The sequence below is a fragment of the Ictalurus furcatus genome, chromosome 2 (genome assembly GCF_023375685.1).
Source record: "Ictalurus furcatus strain D&B chromosome 2, Billie_1.0, whole genome shotgun sequence".
Lineage (NCBI taxonomy): Eukaryota > Metazoa > Chordata > Actinopteri > Siluriformes > Ictaluridae > Ictalurus > Ictalurus furcatus.
In genome coordinates this window covers 21,249,685-21,269,618 of record NC_071256.1, presented here as the reverse complement: position 1 = coordinate 21,269,618, position 19,934 = coordinate 21,249,685, and the positions used below count along the sequence as shown (strand labels likewise).

Genomic DNA, 19,934 nt, shown 5'->3' with positions numbered 1-19,934 from the left:
CTGTGGTGTAAGTGCCTATATAAAACTCCACAGGATCATTCCACAGTGCCACAGTATGATAGGATAAAGGTAATACAATAACCTAATGTGTAGTCAAATAAATATATTACACAATATACTGTCACATACATGCTATTACAGTTGAATGCAAATGTTTGCACACAAGGTAAAATGAAGAATTAAGTTATTTATATATATAGTTTTGCATCTCCCGTTCTGAATATAACGTAAATATTCTGGTTTAACGTCCATGCCCTCCTTACCATTATTACAGCTTCCAAATTTTTTGTTCTGTTCAGAGCTGCTTTTAGATCCTCTCAGTTATCAACCCATTCCTTCCTAACACACAGATCTGTTTGAACCCTTTCTGAATGCTTCGCCGATAATTTTTCCATAATTTCGAAACATAATTTAGCCAGACTTTGTACACAGCCTTCTTTTAGATCAGGTTTGGAGATGTATCACAAAACTTTAGCTGATTACTTTAGGCTCTTTTCTGTTATGTTAAGACTTAAGCTTTCTGTTGTTGATGGTTTTTGAAGATAATTGAAAAACAAAGCTACATTTGATCTAAAATCTAACTAAAAAAATCGGGGTATGCAAATTTATAGCACATTTCCCTTTTATATGCAAATGAATAAAGGTATAGGTATAGTGTGTATAAGTTTTGTTGGCTGGTGTTAATGTGTTGCATGCTCTGCTTTCCAATTGTGTGTAGGTTTGCACTAGACCCGCTAACATCATCTAATACGCTGTTGTGTGCTGTAATGTGTTATCCATTCACATGATATGGATGGGGTGCACGGTGGCTTAGTGGTTAGCATGTTCGCTCCAGGGTCGGGGGTTCGATTCCCACCGTGACCATGTGTGTGTGGAGTTTGCATGTTCTCCCTGTTCTGCGGGGGTTTCCTCCGGTACTCCGGTTTCGCCCCCAGTCCAAAGACATGCATGGTACAGTGAGGGAAAAAAGTATTTGATCCCCTGCTGATTTTGTACGTTTGCCCACTGACAAAGAAATGATCAGTCTATAATTTTAATGGTAGATTTATTTGAACAGTGAGAGACAGAATAACAACAAAAAAATCCAGAAAAACGCATGTCAAAAATGTTATACATTGATTTGCATTTTAATGAGGGAAATATGTATTTGACCCCTCTGCAAAACATGACTTAGTACTTGGTGGCAAAACCCTTGTTGGCAATCACAGAGGTTTGCCACCAAGTAGTTGGCCACCAGGTTTGCATACATCTCAGGAGGGATTTTGTCCCACTCCTCTTTGCAGATCTTCTCCAAGTCATTAAGGTTTCGAGGCTGACATTTGGCAACTCGAACCTTCAGCTCCCTCCACAGATTTTCTATGGGATTAAGGTCTGGAGACTGGCTAGGCCACTCCAGGACCTTAATGTGCTTCTTCTTGAGCCACTCCTTTGTTGCCTTGGCTGTGTGTTTTTGGGTCATTGTCATGCTGGAATACCCATCCACGACTCATTTTCAATGCCCTGGCTGAGGGAAGGAGGTTCTCACCCAAGATTTGACGGTACATGGCCCCGTCCATCGTCCCTTTGATGCGGTGAAGTTGTCCTGTCCCCTTAGCAGAAAAACACCCCCAAAGCATAATGTTTCCACCTGCATGTTTGATGATGGGGATGGTGTTCTTGGGGTCATAGGCAGCATTCCTCCTCCTCCAAACACGGCGAGTTGAGTTTATGCCAAAGAGCTCCATTTTGGTCTCATCTGACCACAACAGTTTCACCCTGTTGTCCTCTGAATCATTCAGATGTTCATTGGCAAACTTCAGACGGGCATGTATATGTGCTTTCTTGAGCAGGGGGACCTTGCGGGCGCTGCAGGATTTCAGTCCTTCACGGCGTAGTGTGTTACCAATTGTTTTCTTGGTGACTATGGTCCCAGCTGCCTTGAGATCATTGACAAGATCCTCCTGTGTAGTTCTGGGCTGATTCCTCACTGTTCTCATGATCATTGCAACTCCACGAGGTGAGATCTTGCATGGAGCCCCAGGCCGAGGGAGATTGACAGTTCTTTTGTGTTTCTTCCATTTGCGAATAATCGCACCAACTGTTGTCACTTTCTCACCAAGCTGCTTGGCAATGGTCTTGTAGCCCATTCCAGACTTGTGTAGGTCTACAATCTTGTCCCTGACATCCTTGGAGAGCTCTTTGGTCTTGGCCATGGTGGAAAGTTTGGAATCTGATTGATTGGTTGCTTCTGTGGACAGGTGTCTTTTATACAGGTAACAAGCTGAGATTAGGAGCACTCCCTTTAAGAGTGTGCTCCTAATCTCAGCTCGTTACCTGTATAAAAGACACCTGAGAGCCAGAAATCTTTCTGATTGAGAGGGGGTCAAATACTTATTTCCCTCATTAAAATGCAAATCAATTTATAACATTTTTGACATGCGTTTTTCTGGATTTTCTTGTTGTTATTCTGTCTGTCACTGTTCAAATAAATCTACCATTCAAATTATAGACTGATCATTTCTTTGTCAGTGGGCAAACGTACAAAATCAGCAGGGGATCAAATACTTCTTTCCCTCACTGCAGGCTGATTGGCATGTCTAAAGTGTCCGTAGTGTATGAATGGGTGTGTGAATGTGTATGTGATTGTGCCCTGCGATGGATTGGCACCCTGTCCAGGGTGTACCCCGCCTTGTGCCCGATGTTCCCTGGGATAGGCTCCAGGTTCCCCGTGACCCTGAAAAGGATAAGCAGTATAGAAGATGGATGGATGGATGATATGGATGTTTTCGCACCAGAAATATGGACACCAAATTGCCCATTACACTTTTCCACCTTCCTCATCGCTCCTGTCCATTACATTTTCAGGAAGTAGTAAAAAAGAATTTTCCAGAATGAATGTGTGTGTGTGTGTATGTGTGTGTGTGTATGTGTATATATATATATATATATATATATATATATATATATATATATATATATATATATATATTTATATATATATATATATATATATTTATATATATATATAATTTTATTATTATTATTTTTTATTAGTAGAATCACATGGAGGGAAATAGTTGAAATGTTGAGTGTTGAAATGTTTTGATTTAAATTGTTACAGATTTTATGCATGGTAGCCATAAATCATGGACCATCTGTGTTTTATGTTTGAGAAATTCAGTTCACCTGACAACCAACAGTTTTTCACTGTCATGTGTCTGTCTTCATGGATTTCTATAGGCAGCGCACATATGTGTGGGAAAATGGAAGAGCTAATTGAGCTTGATGTCTGTGCCTTAGATGCTTATATTGAGATAATGAATAGCGGGTTGAAGAGATGGGTGATGATAGAGAAAACAAAAGAATTCTCTGTGGCCCTGGATAAAGCACTTGCTGAAGATGAATAAAAGTATTGCTTTGTAAAGTGTGTGTGTATGCGTGTGTGTGTGTGTATCTGAGGGGTGAGGTTGAGTGCCAGATGGCATTGACAAATAGCCCCACATGTGTGTGTTGTTTCACAGTCAGAGTCTCATGGCACTCCAGCCCTAATAATACTCCTTTTTCACTTAATTTGATGATGCACACATGCTCAACACCTGGAGCAAATATGGCTTCAATAGTAGCATAGCTGAATGTTGCAGCTTCTGGCCTGTGATGTGGTGAGGAGCAAAAGAACTTCCCAGACAGAATCAGAGAGCCAAACTAAACAACCTTTTAGGGTGCACCTTTGAGCAGTAAGAATATAACAGTCCATATTTTTTCTAATATTTTTTCCATCCTTTTCTGCCTCACTGTAGTCTCATTGCTTCCTCATTGTATACTCAGAAAAAAAAGGTTAAATCTAGGGCTCTAAAATCTGTTTTTGTTCCTGCCTGTACCTAACATAAATAATTCTATGAACCCTACAAAAGGGCCTCCGTTGGACTGGCATCCCATCAAGCGCGTATTCCTGCCTTATGCCCGTGTTCCCGTATAGGCTCCAGATCCAATGGGATCCTGACCAGGATAAAATGTTTTATGAAGATGAATGAACGAATAAATGAATTAACCATACAAAAGAGGCCTTTCCTGTCAGAAAATGTTCAAAGTAAAAAAAAAACAAACTTTTACTAAGCTAAGAACCCTTAACTATCCAAAGAACCAAGAAGAATGTTCCAGGTTTTCACCATATTGAGAGCTTAAATAAATAATACTGATTTGCTGATCTTTATGCTTTCATATAATTAGAAAAATATCTGCCTTTCCCAAAATGCTCAGCGTGTCACAACACTGACCTGCCAAAGCATTCTCTCCTGAATATTAGATTGGACTATATCCACACGCAGCCCGTTTGAGTAAGTGCTGACAGTGAAGATCCAAACTACTGCCAGCAACAGACCTCAATCGTAAGTGTTGAAGTATTTCTCTCGGTCCCCGAGATGTGTTTTAGAGAGTCCACGCTTGATCTTAATCATGCGTTATTTAGATAATCAAGCTTCATTTAAATGGCTTTCCAAGATGAAGTGCATGATGCAGGTCACTGATACTTTTCCCTCTCTGTTTGAAAGCAGTTTGCTATGTTTTGGTGCAACTTGCATATGACGGGTCTGTATGATTGTGTGACTGGATGCCACCTGTTTTTGATGCAAATATTCATGCATGAAAAAATCTGAAAGGAAAAGAACCAGGCCTGTCGTTCATAATGCCCAAGATGAACCTATCTGTGTGTTTGCTCACACAATCATTAGTATATAAGATGTAGAGCGAGGTTGAGAGAACACATCCTTGAGGAGAACCTGTCGACGTAATAAGAGTGCCTGAGAAGGCACTGTTTACTCTGACTCTCCGCGTTCGATCACTTACAAAATCTAATAACCACCCCACTTAAAATCTTAAATTCTAATTTAAACCCCGAAATCAATTTCTTTATTAAAACATGATGCTGAATTGTATTAAAAGTTGAAGAAAAATCTACAAAGAGCAATCTAACATGGGTTTTACTTCCCTCAACTCCCCTTCTGGCCTGATAAGTAAACTGCAGCGGATCTAAAAGACTTTGAGTTTTCAATAAAAGTTCATCCCTGACAAATTTCTCGAAACATTTCATCACCAATGATGTCAGAGCAACAGGTCTAAAATCATTTAGAGCCTTAGGATAACTAGTCTTCCCTACAGGCACAACTATGTCCTCTTTCCACAATTTAGGAATTTTTTGAAGATAAAGCGACTTTTGGAACATATTATAAAAAACTGTGAAAAAGTTCATTAAAATACTCAGTATGGTTTTTCATTAATGACATGCAGAAAACTGAACTTGCTGAAATGATAATTCTTCTCTATAAAATGCTGCATGATTTTGTTTTGTTTTTTTAATTATTCACATAAAATAGCAGGGAATCACACAGTGGTTTGCGTCTTTTTTGTCAGCTTTTTAGTAGTAAGCTTAACTTTTTTAAAAAAAAAACATTCAGGTGGAAACATGCGGTGATAGAACCTTAGGGGGTTTTGAAGGACAGACATGTGTTTCGTTTGATATACATTCAGAATGCAATGTTTCAGTGGGTTCACATTAAAGATATCCATTGCTACTCACTAAATTTAAAGATGCCCCAGTATGGAGTCTACTAAATGAAATGGATACTTGAAGCCACATGTCCTCACTTAGGTATCATTTCAGTTAAGCACATGTTTAATGTCACGTTTTTAAATCATGCTAGCACTGGTTTATCAACTCGGTAGCGACACGTTCTCATGTATCCTGAGCCATAGTAATGAACTCAAAACAGTCAGCCTACAGAACAGCTTCTTCTGTCAGCCATCATTCCAGTCAGGATGGACTTATGAAGTGAACATGAATAAAATTGGCCTGAACCCGTTCCTGCACTCCACAACATGGACCACCATATACTTCTAACCACACAGCCCTTATGAAGCACAGGCCTTAGTTGTGACTGGGCAACAATTCAGTGAGGAATGCAGTGTTTTTGCCAGATACATTTCCTTTTTGCGCCTATAAGGCCTCGACACAATGCAGGTATGTGTTCCTCACACTGACGCATAGATGAAGTGGCTATAGGATGCATATGAAGCGTGATGTTCCACACAGACGTAGGGGTCGAAGGGCAAACTGGTCATTCACCAACAACTGAAAAGACTGATAAATAGCAGTTATGCCCGGTGCAGGTCATCTTTGAAGCAGAATAAATGGCTGGTTAAAACCTGTTGTTCATACATGGTGTGTAAAGAGAATAGTTTATGGACAATTTGTAGTTGGTCTGAGCTGGAACTCAAGACTTCCTGTATCATGGTATTTAAAGAACACTTCATTCATTCATCTTCAGTAACCACTTTATCCTGGTCAGCACCAGAGTCTATTCCAGGAGCACTATGCTCAAGGTAGGAATACACCCTGGAGGGGATCCCAGTCCATCCCAGGCACCATGCACACAAAAAGGGGACAATTTAGCTCAGCCAATTCACCTACCAGTGTGTGTGTGTGTGTTTGTGTTTGTGTTTGTGTGTGTGTGTATATATATATATATATATATATATATATATATATATATATATATATATATATATATATATATATAATATATATAATTTTTTTAACCACTCATTTAAGGAACATTAAAACTAATGAGGATTCATTTACGTTTTGTTTTTTTTTTTTTGTTAACCTGTTAATATTTTTATGTACCTGGTTTCAGAACTTTTGGAAGTCTATGTGTTATTTCCTATGGGAACATGATGCTGGGTTAATTACGCCACTTTCTTGCTGCTATATATACAGAGATTGTGTGAATGTGTAATTGTCAAATGTGTACGAGGAAAAAAGGCTGTGTATATTTTCGTGTCTGTTCCAAATACATTTTCCATTCACGTCAAATGTAGACAATCAGCCAAAACAGCAAAATCAATTTCTTTCTCAACACATAATTTGCTGTCCCTTTGTATGGGAATGAGACTTAAGTAGGACATGTGGCTTTCAGGGTTCCAAACCAAACAGCTGCCACCAACATTTGAAAGCAGAATTGCACAGACAGTTAAAAGTGATTCAGCCTTTGTGATTCAGCAAAAAAAAAAAGACAATATACAGTGCCCTCTACATGTCATAAACTTTTTATAAAAAAGGAGCAAAAACGATTTAAACACACTATAACTAAAATTTTCCATTCCAAGAGGACAAACCATGAATCTGTCTTCTGACAAAAGGTTTGTTAGAACTACGTTAGTTTGAGCCACTGTTTAAAAAATATATGTGGCTAAAGTAAATGAAAGACAGATTTCATTCTTGGAAAAAATATTTTTCATTTCTTGTCAGTCCCCAAGATTCCTGCTGTTCCCTTTAACAATGTCCTGTTTCCCTAAGTTATAAATATGAGGTTGCACACATGTAAAATCCTTTAGCTGGGGGGGGGGGGCAAAGAATATTTAGCACAAAATAGACAGATTGTTGTTGTGACCTACACACATTGGATAATGGATATCTAATATACTTTAGCAGTTAATAGTAGGGATGCACCGAATGTTCGGCAACTGAAATTATTCGGGCGAAAATAGCAAAAAAAGCATTTTCGGTTCCCGGCCGAATAAGTGAAAAGGTCGAATAAATTTGACCGAACAATGACGTGTATGATGATGCGACCAAATAGCCTAGCAACCAGAGTGAGACACGCGAATGTCATTACCTCGATGAGGGGACGCGCGCATGCACGAGCTACGTGCACGAGCCACGTGCTCTTCGGATGTTTACTGTGGACAGGATGGTGAAGAAGGGAAAATGTCAAGTTTCATAATCGACTGTTAAATGCTACTTTCATAACAACAAGCTGTTTGGAAGCCTTTCCCGAGTGCATTTCACAAAATACAGCCTGATCACTAAGCGTCATTAGAACTACATCTGAGACTAGAATCAGCCTTTTTGGTCATGCAAACCATCCGCTTGTTTGGTGATGAAGAATAGCACCTGAAACCCCACTGTAAAATACAGGGCATGGATCACTGATGCTTGGGGACTGTTTTTTGGCTGGGGACTGTTGCATTCAAGAGTTTCAGACTTCACCATAGATAGAGATTTCAATAAGGCGATGAACCAAGCAGACTCCAAAATGAACACCGAAATGGATACAGAAATACAAACACAGTGTTTTGTTTTGTTTTTATTTAAATAATGGTCTCCAGATTTGAACCCCACCAAACTGAATAGGGAAGTCCATTTGAACAAACCTAAGAATATAAATGAATATATACAAATTTCTATATTAAATGGTGAATTCCAACTTATTTTACTGGTTTATGAAATTGTTCATGTAGCAGTATTATTACTTAGCCAAACAATGGCATTGTAATAAATTCAGCAAGCACTTTGCTTCGTTTAAGGCCCGTTGGTTTTTCTAAGCCACCAGTACTTGTTAGCTACTTTAGCCCTGTGATGTCAGTGCAATAGTATGAGAGAAAAAAAAAGTCTCTTAAATAAAAGGTTATGGGTGAATGAAAATCCGCTAGCTGTGAAAGAGCTGTAAATAACAAAAAGCACAGTAGATCCCTTTCTTTCTTTATTTCTCTCTCTGTCTCTCTCTCTCTCTCTCTCTCTCTCTCTCTCTCTCTCTCTCTCTCTCATTTTCTTGCTCGTACATCCTGCATTGGAATATACAATCCTAGTACCAGTCTATTTTTCTTTTAGTCTCTTCTGTACTTTTTTGTTGTTTGTTTATCATGGTAAATGTTAAAAAAAAAAAAAATCCTTATTTAGTAACTGCACTTGGGTGGATTCTATCTTTTCAGATTATTATAACACTTTTGTGTAGTGTACAGAAGTGGGTTGGCTTTCATCAAGAAAAATGCATGTAAAGTCACCTTCATAACCAATCAGAGGACAGCTATCCACATGCTGCTTTCCAAATCTGTTTGTCAACACCCCACTAATGGTTCAAAATCTGCTTAACTAGGCAGCTAATTATATCATTAAATTTTATAGCTGTGTTTTACTTCTGCAAAATCTTCTCTCACATCCATCCTGCTGTAATCAGAGCACCAAGGCTGTGAGGCATGGTATCCAAGGGATTGGGCACCCAGCGGGCCAATGACAGCTGCTTGCTTCAGCACATCTGGCAGTGCTTGAGGCTTGTGCCACACTGGCAGTCAGTTCTCTGGGAGGTCATGCCAATTAGTGTAGTGGCAAAATAATGACAGGTTCTCTTCCCAGTCTGGCGTTTTATTTTGTTTTCACTGTGCATTTAATGCCCTTTGCAGATTCTTGACAAGTATCATCGTTTGCTCATGCCATCCCAAAAGCAGGAAATAAAAACACATGCTAGAATTTTGACAAATATGTGAAAAAATAATAGAGTAGTGATGTTTTTGTGCTGCTTTTAATATCGACTTGGATAGGATGCACTGTGAAATATGGGGTTTGATTGCAAAACCAGATACAACCAGGTGCAGCTCCGTATGAGAATATATTTTTCTCCTATTTAATCTTAATTTAAAACACTGCCTCTGCAGATGGTGTTTTTGCAAAGAAATGCAAAGTGAAGCCAAGGAAAATGAACGTGGCAGCAGCCTGAGTGTTTTCATGAGTCACTGTGAATTTCAAAGACTTGGCTCTCTCACTCTCTAATGGCTTTTACACCCTGTTGATTTTCCCCGGCAATCGCAGGACCTGGATTAGATTACTCTCCTCTTTCCGTTTTAGACGTAACGCATAAAGCTCCGGAAGTCTTCACTCTGTCTGAATGCATGTGCCTCTTGGCAAGGCACAGGGTCCGAATATTGTCACCTGTCCATTGGTGCGGAAGCGCAACCTCTAAATAAAACTTCACTTACCTTAAAAGGGTGGCCTGGAGAAGCTGACATGGAAAACCCCAGATTGTTTTTCTTTTTAAGGAAGTCGATTACCTTCCAGCGTTATTTTCAAATTTGCATCATGTGTTTCCTAATTCTAAAACAGTTTATGAGCGAGGATTTGACAATTCATGGAATTTAAGTCATCCGTACTCAAAGGGGGGAAAGAGTTCAACTTAAAATATACCTATTTCACAACACACACTTTTGCACTTCCTTAATGAGCATTGCTCAGAAGCTGATGAGGGAGAGAAAGATATGCCGGAAATGAAAGAAGTGTTGTAGTGGACCCTTGTAAGGTGATTGCCAGGTGCTGAAAGCCAACACCGGTGAGAAAGCTGTCCACAGAACAGAAAGAATGTACGTTTTTTTTCTTTTTTCTACGTTTTTTTTTCTCGTATTTTTAGCCTCTCACATAAAAAAACAAAACAAAACAAAACCCACCCATGTCTATTCGATCTCTGCGTATTCTGATGCCCACAGCCATCACACCTTTCCATATGTTTTTTTTTTAAATTTTGTTATTGGAATCTCATGTTCCCTATTCCTTCCTCTGTATATCTTCCTCCTTCTCACTTTCTCTGAATTTTTGATTTTTCTCCAATCCCTCTTTCCATTTTTCTGAGCAATTTAAGCTTGAATAGGAGTGTTTTTCTCTCTTGCTGACGTTATTAGTGGTGTGCGGCTGTGTTGCAATCAATCGTGGTATGGGAATTGACGCCTGTGTCATTCAAATGGACTCTGTATTGCAGTGGGTATAATTTTAACTCCTGACTAAGATCCAAAGCTTTTGCACCCAGAGCTTACCTGCCAAGATGAAAATATGATTCTTTTCCGTATGAATTCTACCAGTCGTCTTGAATCACCAAAAGCCTTTTCTTTTCTCTGAGATCTATTTTCACATACATGAATACTGAACTGTTCAGCAGGCCACCAGCACTAACAAGAGTCGACTGAGGTTTTCACAATTTACCGCTCTCTCTTTATATGTGCACTCAGAGGAGAGCTTAGTGGTCCCAAATACGCATCATGAAGAAGTTTAACCCCTGCACCCCCTGTTTGTCCTCTTGGCCTCTACCCCCCTCTCTTCAACTTCTATTCTTCCATTTTCCCAGCATGTTCCCAGAAAGCCTCTGGGAAGATTCCCAGGGCAAATAGAAAAATATTAAAGATGAAAACAATACAGACGGAAAACCTCTGCCTGGATAAGACATTTAGAAATGGTGCTATATTTATCTGATATTTATGTGATATATTGGGTATTCCATCAGCAGAGGTTTGAGCCTAGTGGAACTTGTTGTTCTGTTTCATATCATTTGACACTTGTGTGTGTGTATCTATCTATCTATCTATATATATATATATATATATATTTTTTTAAGCAATGGTGTGCACTCTGAAAGAAATAAAGAGACGGGTCATTTAGACGAATAAGCAGTCAGGTTGAGTTCAAAGAAAGTAGAGCTTAATTATAAAGGCCTTTCTGATGTCATCATGACCTTGCCTTGAGTGGGAGTTGGCTCTAATGTGTGTGTGTTTATACACCCTTCAAATACATAAACAAGTGTGCCTATAACGTTGGCATGACCCTCCACATATAAAGGACGATAACTTGAATGACTGCTTTCACAGCTGTGTGGTGTCATTCCTGGGGCCCTACGTTGAGCTTTGGCTGCGTCTGGCAAAGATTTTTTTTTCTTCTTTTGTTTTTCCAAGTGGCTAAGAGTGATAGTGTTTGGGTGGAAAAAGTAAGGAGTCTTTAGGTAGAGATGGATTGGATATATTTCAGAGAACAGCGTCAGAAAGGTGGAAGTCTTTATTTTTTTTAAAGAAATAAATATTAGGTATGTGCTACTGAAACAAAAGAACAAAATGTCTGGGTTGTGTTTCATTTTCTCCTATGTTTTTCCCCTTGGCTCTCTCTTTTGTAGTTCTTCTGATCAGCCCCTAATTGAAAAGATGTAGTAGAAATGTGGGGTTAGGGAAAGAGAATTATTCCCCATGTTAGAAAATGAAGCACTAAAACAGGTTTGTATCAAGTGCTTTAATCGCAAATTGAAAATGGAAACACATGTTCTGTTTCAAATAGATTAAAGGAAAAGGCCAAGATTAGAAGAAAAAGAGTAGGAGAGGGGGATTGCAATGTGCAGGAAAGGTTCAGAGAGGCAGACAAAAAAGAAGCAGGGCACTGTTGTGCTGGACATTGGGCCAGATTACACATCAGGTTAATTTCCTCCTGCTCACCTTACTAACCTGTGTAGGGTTGGAAATAAACTCCTTTGAATCAGATTCTATCAGTTTAATTAGTCCTGTTCTGGCATAAGGCTGTGCTGAAGCTATGCAGGAGAGGTTCACGTTACTGCTGGAACATCAACCACAGCCAAAATCCCCCCAAATCTAAGAATGACGAACGTGCCGAGCCATTGAAGAAAGCAGGTTCGTAGGTCTCAGCCAAGCCGCTTTTGATGGAGCGTAGCGGGGAGACGAGGGGATGCGGCTGGAAAAGTCATGAGCAAAGCAAGATGGTTACGCAGGAAGGAAAATATGAACTTGCACCAAAGCCCTAAATAGCTGAGGCCTACATTTTCTTATTCTTTCCACCATGACGCTCACAAGGAGGAAAGCAGGCCTAAAGCAGGAGCAGGGGGGATGATTATTCCCATATGTGCATATAGACACCTGATATTTCTCCCAGTGGGTGGATCAGCATTCCCTGTCAGACACAGATGCACTCTCCGTCTGTTTAACCTTTGCACAAAATGAGGTGCAGAAAGGTGCTAGTCCATTTTGTTGTCAGGAGCTGTTTATTTATTTATTTATTATTTAGGGCTGTATCATTTTTATTTCTAATGTAATCTAACCTCCATCTGGTGTTCAAAAAAGATTTATTTAAATAAACACATATGGACACACATTCTTACTCATCTGTACAGGAAGCACTGATGTCATTTGCAGCATGGTCCCACAGCCTACATGGGAGTGAGTATTTATTTGCCAAGCTGTGTGATAGATGCGCCCGTCCTCTCCTCCCCACCTTCCTACCATAGCTGCACATGCTGATTACATCATCAATAAGGACCTGCATCTGCCCTATAGCCTGATGGAATGATCCAATCAATAGAGACGTGACCTCACTTCCTCCCACTGTGAAATCTCCAGAACATGATAGGTTGAGACATATTCCACACATTACTGTGCAATACTAGTGTTTATTAGATTTAGATCTGCACAAGACTACTTTCTAGTTTTCAGCAAGAAGGGCTCTGCCAGATGTTGTTATACTCAGAGCCTAGGCCTCCACGTGCCTTTGTCACCGAATTACACAATAACGGCATCGCGTCAACTTCCCTTTAGTCGAGGTAGATTTGTATTCGCAGGCAAACATATCTCACTTGAAAATCAGCCTGAGGTTGTTGATCAGCAATTCCTTCAACCTCGTTTGCTCTGGTCACACCCCTTCTTTCCTCATGCACTCACATGTAATTACTAGGAGGGAAGGGCTGGGGGTTCAACCACAAAAAGACATTCTATGGTACTTCCTTGTCGGTAGAAGAAAGAGTATTTTGGCCGTTTTTACACCTCAGAAACTTGACAGACAAGACCAGTGAGTACTTTAATTCCCACAGGCTGAAATGTTTACAGCTTACACATCTTGTATCTCTTCATTATTGACACCCCACGACCCAACCATAAATACAAGGAGAGTTATTAGGGAACAGAGAAACGTTGTCAATCACACTGGAGGAAAAAAAAAAACACGAAGGGCTAGTTTTCGAGGTGATTGCTCTGGAGCTGAAGAGAGAATGGTTCTCCTGCAAACTCCAGTAACTTTGAGTGTTAGCGAAATAGTTTTTCCGGCTGATTTACTGCCATTGGTGAGTCACTGGGTCATGTGTAGGTCTGCTCATATCCAAACCAGAGGGTGAGAGTTTGTTTAGACAGTCCGTTTAGTGCCAGACTGTCTTCAGTCATCGTTTGCAAGAGCAACTGTGACCTAAACTTTGAGGTCTTTGAGATGAGATGAGATTTACCAACTGGTTACAGTAGTTCTATACATTTAACTTAATTAAAATGGCAAATTTTACAGCAGACCCCAACGACGCCACATCCAACATGTTAATCGAACTGCCTGTTACACCAGACACTGGCAGTGTGCACAGTGGCTTCTAGGTAAAAAAAAAAAAACAACCCTGATATTCATGCTGTGTTGTGCATGCTATGCCTATAACTATAACGGTACATGGGCAGTATCTCAGTCTGTAGCCAATGGCAGCAGCGTATGCTCTGGCATCAGTTAAAATCCAAGCTTTGTGAAAAAGTTCTAACTTCTACAGAACACAGAAGTGAAAATCTCATGGGATTAACAAACCGATCATATAAAGTTTTATAAATATTCACAGTTATGTCCACTAAGGCTGGATAAGATGACAATATAACATTGATATTGTGCTAAATTGTGTAACAGTGTGCTTCTGAGATATCGTGGATATTGTGATCATTTTTTCCCACCATGTAATTAAAAGACAATAATTACAATTCTTTTTCCACTGTTAAGTATTTTTAGATATAAAAAAAGAAAATCTTATAAATTAGTTGATTAACAATAAACAAATGAATGTATATTGAAATGAATGCTCCGTACCCTGATGTGCTCAGGCCACAATACCTTTGGCAACATTATTCATTGACTAAACTGACAAGACCGACCATTTGCAAGTTTAAAAAATTTGTATTTTTATTTTTAAATGCTGGCTTCAGTGCCCTTTGTGCATCTGATGAAGGTAGCGATCTAATTTGGATGTAACAGCCAAATGATCTCCCGATTTTGATACGCTGTGGTGTGTCACCCAAGCCCAGTCCTCTCATTACACATGCTGAGTGCAGAGTATCGGCATTTGTAGACTCTTACACAAAGAAATTCATAAAATCTTTGTTAAATGTGTAAATATAAAGAACCCATGTGCTTTCCCTCTTTTATCTATAACAATTAAATGATGGGCGCTGTGTTTTTTATGTTTTGTGTTTTTTGTTTTTTATATTTTAATCTTATATAAGAAAATTAACTAGTATTTATTTACAGTAATGGGGGCACGGTGGCTTAGTGCTTAGCACATTTGCCTCACACCACTAGGGTTGGGGGGTTGAGTATGGAATATGGATGGATGGATTTACAGTAATGCAGTGACTCAGTACCACTAGGAATTATTGGAGGAACGTTGCAAGAATTTTGAGAACTAAGATGACTTGAGTTCATAGATGGAAATTAAATAGAGATGAGGGATTCTTCCTAATTGTGTTTTCTGTTTCATGTTTAGCTCTTCCTCTTTTTTCTGGTTTGATCTATTACGCTTTTGAGGCTCTGTCTGATCACACAATTAACCCTCATCACTGGCTTGTTATCTCCTGAACTACTTGTAGCTAAAAGCTGCACTCTGTAGATTCACTTTCATAGTTAAGATGCTGGACTGCGCACCACAGACACATGGTTATGTGTTTTGTATTCCAGATTTGGAAATATTTGGATTGCTTCCAGTGAATACATTACTGTCTGGTTGCCAACAAATCGGCTGTAATCCCATTGGCTTCCCAGTGGCTTTGATTAAAAGAATGATACGCTATGAGCTACAGCCCTTAGAGAAGCACATATTAAGTGACATTTTGATGAGGTCGGCTCGGTTTAGAGGTTTATGTGCAGGGTGTGTGCGGATTTGAAACATTCCTCCTCGTGTTCTTTGGACCCAGAAGCGCTCAGAGCAAGTGAGACTCAAACAGGCTGTAATTTAATGGCTTTAATGAAAACAGCTCATATTGTCCAGCATGATGCCCTAGTGTTACTGCCTGTAATTAAGGCTGGTTGAAGGAGTGGATCAGAGTGAATCTCTATGTCTAAAGTGTGGCGTGTGGCATCATTCCTCCAGAGAGAGGGAGAGGAGAGATAAAATTCCATTCTTCTGAAATAAGTTCCAAAAGCGGTTCCAAAGCGTGATGTCCACCTCCCCACCCAAACTCCCTCTCGACCCCGAATAAACAAAGAGCATCGCAATTCTCGCCTTCGTCCTTCAACTAATCTCGTCAGTACTCTGCCTTACAATCACAGAGATGTATGATTTTCAACAGCTATGGTTTGCCCAATAATCAAATAAATAGTGTGAAAAATATATTTGTATTGTAGAACAAAATATGGCTAAATAGGAGTGGCATTTGCCAAACAAGGTAATATTGATATATTTGAGCTGTATATGTAATGTAACTGCCATTAATAAACCTTTTTTTTGGCACTGAGATATTTACTGGTCAGTGCACTTGCACAAATGTTATAGTTTACCTTTTTAAAAAAAGTTTTTTTAATGATTTCTTTAATTTAGATTTGATATTTTATGTTTAGTAGATGTAGATAGGAGGACAGAAATTTCTGGAACTATTCATCTGATATTTTGAAAGAGATTGCAGAACACTGCAGCATCTTTGTAATGGGGACTTGCTCTGTTTCTGACAGCAACCACACTAAATTACCCCCACACGCAAATCACGTCATATAATCACAAAAATTCACACAAATACTGCACAGACAAAGCAATATTTAACAACAAAAAAGCAATATTAAAAAAAACAACAACAAAAAAAACGTGTCTGCTTTTTCAGTGTTTCTGAGTCAGTATTTCTGGTTTCTTTTTACGTGTTCTTTTTAATTTGAGTATTTTTTTTGTACTTTTTTGTTTTGTTTTGTTTTTGTTAACTAGAAAAATCTTGATGTGCAGAAAATGAAAACGTGGCCATAAACTGGAAGAAAATAATTTGAATTTATATATTATTAATGTACATATATTCTTCATAATGGAGAATGGATACCTGGATTGTATGTGATATACAGTTATATATCTTGTATAAAAGCATTGTCTATCCCATTTAAAGAGGGTTTTTGTGAGGATTTTGTGGTACAAGTTCTTGCACTGAGAACATCATGAAAAATATTTTGTCTTGTGCCAGCCTGCACAGCTAAAATCTTCTTTTATACATGACTGGCTCCACATTTGCAGGTATTCCTGTAGGATGACATGCCCTGTGTTCTGTTCAGTTCGGTTGAGTGCAGACTCGAGCATTCAGTCCAAGTATGAAAATGCCAATATCACCACTTTAAAGTTTCGACTGCTCTACGGTCTTGGTGAAATTCGGCAGTCGTTTCTTTGTGTTGATGTTAAATGCAAAATAACGTTGTGAGTAGTAGTGCAAAGCCTTAACCCTGGGCTGGCACTGAATATACTAGCCACAATATTACCCACTGAAATATACCTGCATGCACTTTCAAATGTATGTATATTCACTGTTTGGAAAAGGCAAGGCCTGCTTTGCCATCATTTAACTTCAAGCCTCTTTTAGTGGACAGCACACGTGGTCTTTCCTGTTCCCCTGTCATTTTTTTCCCTCTCTTTCTTTCCTTACATATACTAACCCCGCTCCAAAGTGTCAGCAGCAGTAGATCAGCTTGTTCTTATTATCCAGCGCTGCTGCCATGTCATGCGTTCTTCCTCCCCCCAGTTCTGGGTCAGTGACGGCCTGCCCATAAAAATGACAGCCCTAATTTTGAGAGATGAGGCCAGCAAACCTCATGTTACATGGAAACACCATGGCGCCTGTGGAACCATGGGTCCTATTGGGCCCTGGTGTTTTTCATACAGCAAATACTCATATTCAGGCATTTGCCTTTGGTTTGGCAAGCTAATTAGCCCTCCAGAATTCAGGACCTTTCCTGGCAATAAACTATCGTCGCGCTTATAGCACAGAATATTTCCCGACATCGGCCAGTATTTGTCCCACATCCAGTAATGGCAGAAAATCTGAAAATGGTGATCAGGCATGAAAGGTCACACCAGGAAAACGGAGAGTGGTAAACAGAGCTGATTTATTTCTTCGCCTCTTCCATTGACATTATTCCTTAATTCCTGGAGCGCTTTGACATCTTTTGGAGAAAGTTGAGGATTTGCTAATGATGCATGCTGAAAGCTCACTGTAGCCATACAGACACATGACCTTGCTCACGTTCTCTTTGGTCATAGATTTTCGTAGAGAGATGTAGTTTCTTGCTACTCTGTTTTCTAGGCTGTAGTTAGCTGTTTCAGAAGCCTGAGTTACTGGGTAAACAGGTTTATTCTTCTTATAGTGTATTTTTCTTGTAGGCTTACAGTTACATTTATGGCATTTATCCAGAGCGATCTCATTTATACAACTGAGCAGTTCAGTGCTGGGATTTGAACGCATGACCTTCCAATCAGTAGTCCAATATCTTAACCACTGAGCTACCTCTGCCCAATGGTACTTGGGACTGGAAGCAATAAAGGTGGCCTTATGTATATCAGTCCATACATAGAAGAACATGGTAGAGTGCAGTTACCGAGGTTTCCATAGATGTTATGTTGAGAGCATATTAATAATATGATGCTTGGAAGTTGGTCAGATCAAAGTCCAGTGCATGGCCTAAACTGTTGTTTAGTCTGTACAGTAACTGTCCCATCCTTTTCTCATTCCTTCTAGAGATCAGTGTCTCTTTCCACATTAACACACACACACACCCCCACATGCATACCCACACGCACACACACACACACACACACACACACACACACACACACACATACACACACACTATGTACAACTATGTCTGCATTCAGATTTTTTCAGACATTGCGATTATGGATGATGTCAGAGTAATTAATTGGTCTTTTAGTGGCTCAAAAAACACATTTTTAGTCACAGTCATGTCCTTTACTGCCTCTCGAGTATTTCAGTCTTTTAATCGTTCACTCAGATTTCATCACTATTGTGGTTGCTACCATCATCAATCATGAATCATTAATCATGGCTTTGCTTCTTATTCCATCTGATTTTCAACTGTATATTTTCTATCAGTATTTTCAATTATACAATTTTGTTATCCAATTAACTAGCTAAGCTCTATGTGAAGCTCGTCTTCTTTCTAATGTTGATGTTGTAATGTCGTTTAGAACACAGTGTTTTAAAGTGTGTTTTCTCTCTGAAGAAATTTTTAATTAAAAAAAACAACCTCAAAATGGCCAAGAGCCATCTGTTTTCATTTTTCAACATTTTAAACTAGAAAGCATTGTAGAACACATTTTCCCTTCATTAGAGACGCTTACAGAACTGTCCATGACGCTGTTTCTCCTGCTTTTTCTATTGTGTTAAGTGATACATTGTTTGAATTAAAAAAACAAACAAATAATCATGCATAAAGTCTCATTATAATTCACTGCACAGTTTGATTATAACAGGTTTATAGCATAAAAATTAATGTTGGTCATTTTCTCTCTACAGTGTGCTCAAGTTCTTTATAGCAACAAGGATTCTCGTGTTCTCTGGGTGAAAGATGATTATATCCTCACTACTGGATTCAATCAGGTAATATACACATATATGAGAGAGATACTGCAATATAGCCAAGAGCCTATAAATATTGTGTGTGTGTGTGTGTGTGTGTGTGTGTGTGTGTGTGGTTCAGAATCGGCAGCAGGAGGTGCGGCTGTGGGATTACAGGAAGCTGAACTCCTCACTGAGCTCCATGTCTTTAGCCACCTCCAATGGGTGAGTTTCAACACAAAACAGATACACTGTCCAACTTCCTCAACAGTGTTGGACTGACTGAAAACAGTTTTGTGCACAGCTCTGTGTGCTGCAATAGTAACATCACTCCTGCTGCCCCTAGTAGCTTCACATTCTTCCTAGGAATAGAGGTCTATGCACTCTTACATATAGTTTTACATACTCTTACACATTATAACAGTTCTGTTGTTAGTTAATTAAATGATGTGTCAGGTATCGTTGTTAAAACAACACTCAGCACTCTTCAAAATTCTTTTCCATTTACATGCCCTTGAATTTGCTTTTCTTAAATGTGATGGGCTTCCATCCTGCTGTAATGTGTCTGCATAGTGAGTGAGTCTGTGCCTCTGAGAGTTGCTGTAAACACACACACACACGCAAGGGAGAAGTGAAGTGGGAAGCAACACTGTGGACAGAAATGTGGTGTTTATACAGTAATGTCGTGGCACTGCTATGGTAGCAGCTGTGTGGTTCTGCTAAGGTGGAGTGTGCTGCTCACTGAGGCTCCACTCGCACAT

At 39.3% G+C, this 19,934-nt stretch overlaps 1 protein-coding gene across 2 annotated transcripts in view; it reads left to right on the top strand.

The window, feature by feature from the left end:
• LOC128624965 (mitochondrial import inner membrane translocase subunit tim16) overlaps positions 1–19,934 on the top strand; it is a 172,885-nt gene that overhangs the window by 51,940 nt on the left and 101,011 nt on the right. For both annotated transcript variants that reach the window (XM_053652919.1, XM_053652900.1), the window contains exons 8-9: positions 19,132–19,215; positions 19,316–19,398. In XM_053652919.1, coding sequence (XP_053508894.1) covers positions 19,132–19,215; positions 19,316–19,398 — 167 coding nt within the window. The remainder of the gene's footprint in view (positions 1–19,131; positions 19,216–19,315; positions 19,399–19,934) is intronic.